We start from the raw sequence: 4865 nt of genomic DNA, 5'->3' as shown, positions 1-4865 counted from the left end.
TTTCACATTCATCTGCTGAAAGTTAAAGGTTTCTCTGCGCTCACTGTAAATCTAGCCTACAGCATGATTTGTGACATCAGTTTGGAAGACAAATCCAGTCCCAGTGTTCAGCTTTTTCAAGTGTGATGTGGAAAAATTCACAGCCATACATTGACAATGGATTTTACAGTGAAGTAGGAGACATCATGTGTCCAACAGTAAAACTGGGAATTAATAAAATGAGCATATTGACAGTAAGTTAATGAGGCAGATGGAGTAGATGCCTTTTAAAGGATTTTAATGTGCAAATTATTCTTATTTCATAATAAAACTGACACACACGGCTCCAAGTAGAGTATGTGTAAAGGCTATGTCTCATTATATGTGTGGAGGAGATCTTTGATAATAAATTGTTTTATCTTTTATCTGGAAATAAATACCAACAATGGCTGGTTACACTGTAAAAGGTCATCTGTCTTTAAAATTCAGGGGGGTATTTCTTCTTCTTCCTCCTCTTTTTTAACCTTCATAACATTTCCCTCCCAATCCGCACATCAGTAATAAATAATCCTAACATTATGTACGCATGATTGTTGTTGATGTAGTTGCTGTTGTGTTTGCCTGTAGTCAGCTGCCTCCACTGTCAGCTGCAGTGTCACTTATAAAAGCTGTCTCCAGCCCTCACACATTCTGTATATGGCTCCTTATATTAGCAGCCAATGAGCTGGGAGAGCTTGAGCCGACACCCTCCACACCGTGCTCCACACACACTCCCCCAGCAGTACTAAAACGCCATTTTGAGTGTGGAACTGTGCTGGGAATTTAATTCACACAACTCCTAGAAGTGAAAACATCACACTATACAAGGCACAGGCAGCAGCACCTGACACTTCCAACACACAAACTCCACAAGTGTGTTTAAGATCATTATATTTCTGCCGCTATAGGTAGTCCGAAGTTGGGTTGCACAACTTCCAGGCGTTGCACAACTACAGGTCGTGCATTGCTCCGGTGTCTTCTGCCTCACCTGTCATGGAGGAAAAGAGCTCCCATGTTTGACGTTACGTATCCCTGTGACGTTGCACCGAGCCAAATATTATTTAACCGACTTTTATCGCTCACATCCCCGAGGAAAAGTCACCGGATCATCAGATAAACTCAACGAGAAGAACGAGGTACTGTACAGCTGGCTGATTAGACCAAGGGTTCCTAAATCAGTAAATGATTACACTGATGCATGGAGAAGTTGATTTATGATATTTGAACATTGCTTATAAGGGAAGAGCTGCTTTGTTCTGATCAAACATTATAAACAGGCTACAGTTTAATTTCCCTTTTTCCTGCATCCAGAAGAGCTGAGAAAACATTTAGGACAGTATTCTAACCCAATCACATGTTTTCTCCCCTGCATGGAGTGACAATAATGTTATAACAGTAAAAACAAAGTGTGTATATGAACTTACTAAAATCACTTTACATAAATAATTTAAAACAATTGTAATGTGAGACATTGACAAAACTCAACCAACTCAACTGCTGTTGCATAATGGTTGCATTGTGTCATTAACTGGGAAATGTGCTTTAAATGTTTATAACAGCATATTAAAAATATTACAAGTTTAACATATATTTCTCCTTTCCTCCATGTTCAGTAAAAATATGGCTCTCAGAGGTGCTGTCACTCGTCTGCTCTCAAACAGCCAAAAATGTGCCGCTGTCACTGCGTCCAGAGCCCAGGGCACAGCTGCTGCAGCTCCCAAAGGTACCATTCAAAATCTTTATTCATTATTTGAATATATAGAAAGGACTGGTAAGACCAAGTTTGAGGTTTAAGAGTGATAAGGAAGTCCGGACAGAAATAAATAGTTAAAATGTAATGTAAGATGATGTAATCCACTGGACTCAACACTTTTCCTCTTCTTTCTTCAGATGTTGAAAACAGAAAGCCGGCAAAGGCACGTAAGTGAAGTTTTAACCCGGCCTGTCCAGATTCCTTCACACGTTCTCTTACCATATGTTGCAGTGACATAACCACTGTGCACTGTGTGTGTGTAAATGTTTTGACCCTCAGCCAAGGTGTCATTCAACTGGCGGGACGCCCTGGATCTTGAGGGTCAGCTGACAGAGGAGGAGATCATGATCCGAGACTCCTTCCGCAACTACTGCCAGGAGAAACTCATGCCCCGCATTGTCATGGCAAACAGACATGAACGTAAGCAAAGCACAGATCCATGATCAGAGCACACAGAGGAAGTATGTCTTTGTTAGACTAAACAAATTCACTTATGTTCAGATCAAAGAATGTTAGATATTTATTCTCATGTGACTAGTTCAGTTTCAGGTTTTGGCTTTGTACTCACCTGTCGAGTTAGACTGTTAGTGAAGTGTTTATTTTATCATAAATATTTGATTGTAAATTTCTATTTTCCCAACATGCACTGTGTTGCAGATTTTCACCGTGAGATTGTCTCAGAGATGGGAGAGTTGGGTGTCTTGGGCCCAACTATTAAAGGTAAACAGAAACAAAGATACATTATCATTATTTTGTCCCACAGAATATATGAGTCATTGAAGCCTTTGTTTAAAGAACAGGAACTTTGTTCTGCAGTATTGTGAAGCTCTTTATGTGCCTATACATATGTTTTCTATATGTTTTATGTATGTGTTTGTTATGTTGGGATTAGGATAACTTTACACTGTGTTTTACTTTCCCTGCAGGATACGGCTGTGCAGGCACTAGTTATGTAGCATATGGTTTGATTGCTAGAGAGGTTGAGAGAGTGGACAGTGGCTATCGGTCAGTCATGAGCGTCCAGTCTTCACTGGTCATGCACCCCATCAATGCTTACGGCACAGAGGCCCAGAAGGAGAAGTACCTGCCCCGGCTCGGTGAGAGTGACAATCTTCTACATTTGTACACAACATTTTAAAAATGGGAAAGGACAGTCTCAAGATTGTCCCTTGTGTGTTCATTTGTTGTTCAGCTCGTGGAGAAATCCTGGGCTGCTTTGGCTTGACAGAGCCCAACCACGGCAGTGATCCAAGCAGTATGGAGACCAAGGCCAAATACAACTCATCCAGTGGCACTTTCACCATCAGTGGATCTAAGACCTGGTAGGTAGAATGACACAATACGAAAAGCACTGGCTTTCGTGGTGGAGTATTTTATTCTCAAAGCTCTCTATTGACTTACAGTGGGACAGATGCTGACACTAGTGCTGGACAATGATGTGTGCTTTAGATTTTGCCATGTTAGATCTGTTAAATCTGATTAATCTGATACTGTGAAAAACCTATAGAATAGAAATAATTAATTATATGGCAACAAAATAAAGAACAAGCAATGTTACTGAATTCATTCTGTCTTAGTGTCACCTTTACTTTTGGAGTATAAGGTAGTTTAAAATGTATCCGACCCTCTTTACTGTCTACAAATGGAGACTGTTTCTGACACATGGAGGTCCGCTATTTTGAGACTAATGATGTGAAAAGAACTGTTACTATAGTGCTGCCAGTATGCCATGCCATGAGACAAGTTGACAGGGCCTGCTCTCTTTGGGGATAGTTTTGTGATAGAATAGATTTTAAGTCAGTTAAACTGAAAATACATATAATGTCATTATCGACCGCCTTTCTGTTGTTACTCACTCTCTTTCCTCTTCTAGGATCACAAATTCCCCTGTGGCAGACATCGCAGTGGTGTGGGCCAAGTGCGAGGATGGCAGGGTGCGAGGTTTCATCTTGGAGCGTGGAATGAAGGGTTTCGCTACCCCCAAGATTGAGGGCAAGTTCTCACTGAGGGCCTCAGCCACAGGCATGATCCTAATGGACGAAGTGGAAGTTCCCCAGGAGAACCTGCTGCCCAACGTCTCTGGTCTAGCTGTAAGTGGCTCTTAAATCAAGTTCAACTTCTCTAAAAAAAAATGATTTGAAACATTAATGTTACTGTGTGCTGATTTCTTACATTTCTTCTGTTGTTGACCTTTTTGACCAGGGTCCATTCGGCTGTCTGAACAACGCCCGGTACGGCATTGCATGGGGAGCTCTGGGAGCTGCTGAATTCTGCTTCCACGCTGCCCGTCAGTACACTCTCGACAGGTACATGATATTCTGTCTACAGTATCTGTGCTCACTAAAGCAAAGGTCACAGCTTATAGACATAACACAATCCAAATCCAGTGAAAAAAGTGTGAGCGTTAGCATTACCACACTGTCCATACAGTCTCCTCGTGTTATGCCAGCCTCAGCTCTTTTTAGAGACAGATTGGTTTTCATGTATTTCTACCTTCCAATCAGAATCCAGTTTGGGGTGCCGCTGGCCAGGAACCAGCTGATGCAGAAGAAAATGGCTAAATGCTGCGGAGATCCTGGATCTGCAGTATGTATCTGTCCTGGGAAGGGAACTTATTGATGTAGAAGAATGAGTCTTTCTCTTTCTGTCTTTACAATACTTTCTTCTATAAAAAACTTTGTCTTTAATGTATTTTTCTCCTAATAGGGCAGCACCAGACATGATCTCCATGCTGAAGAGGAATAGCTGTGGTAAGGCATTGGATATTGCCAGACAAGCCAGAGACATGCTGGGAGGAAATGGTATCGCAGATGAGTACCACATTATCCGTCACGTGATGAACCTGGAGGCCGTCAACACATACGAGGGTAGGCACACACCAGTGGAAACATCTGGTCTTCATTTTTAACATAACAGTACCAACAGAAGGAATTGAGCAGTGTTGGTGTACATCCACCAACAGAGGGCAGCAGTGCACAGAGATAGAGAGACATTTTTATGGCTGGTCCACATTTAATTTATTTCACACAAAGCACATTGTTCAAGTAAATAAATATACATATATAACGTTTTTAAATAAAATGTCAATACAAAT

At 41.3% G+C, this 4865-nt stretch overlaps 1 protein-coding gene across 1 annotated transcript in view; it reads left to right on the top strand.

Moving 5' to 3' along the window:
* The first annotated feature begins 891 nt into the window (after positions 1 to 891).
* gcdha (glutaryl-CoA dehydrogenase a) overlaps positions 892 to 4865 on the top strand; it is a 4357-nt gene continuing 383 nt past the window's right edge. Inside the window, exons 1-11 of the mRNA XM_035660232.1 lie at positions 892 to 1154; positions 1632 to 1741; positions 1909 to 1938; positions 2051 to 2191; positions 2429 to 2491; positions 2698 to 2868; positions 2964 to 3093; positions 3645 to 3861; positions 3974 to 4077; positions 4276 to 4382; positions 4465 to 4638. Coding sequence (XP_035516125.1) covers positions 1639 to 1741; positions 1909 to 1938; positions 2051 to 2191; positions 2429 to 2491; positions 2698 to 2868; positions 2964 to 3093; positions 3645 to 3861; positions 3974 to 4077; positions 4276 to 4382; positions 4465 to 4638 — 1240 coding nt within the window. The 5' untranslated portion in view covers positions 892 to 1154; positions 1632 to 1638. The remainder of the gene's footprint in view (positions 1155 to 1631; positions 1742 to 1908; positions 1939 to 2050; positions 2192 to 2428; positions 2492 to 2697; positions 2869 to 2963; positions 3094 to 3644; positions 3862 to 3973; positions 4078 to 4275; positions 4383 to 4464; positions 4639 to 4865) is intronic.

The sequence above is a fragment of the Morone saxatilis genome, unplaced genomic scaffold (assembly GCF_004916995.1).
Source record: "Morone saxatilis isolate NCDOM2014 unplaced genomic scaffold, NCSU_SB_2.0 Contig17, whole genome shotgun sequence".
NCBI classification, from domain to species: Eukaryota; Metazoa; Chordata; class Actinopteri; family Moronidae; genus Morone; species Morone saxatilis.
This window is presented reverse-complemented; position numbering and strand designations above follow the sequence as displayed.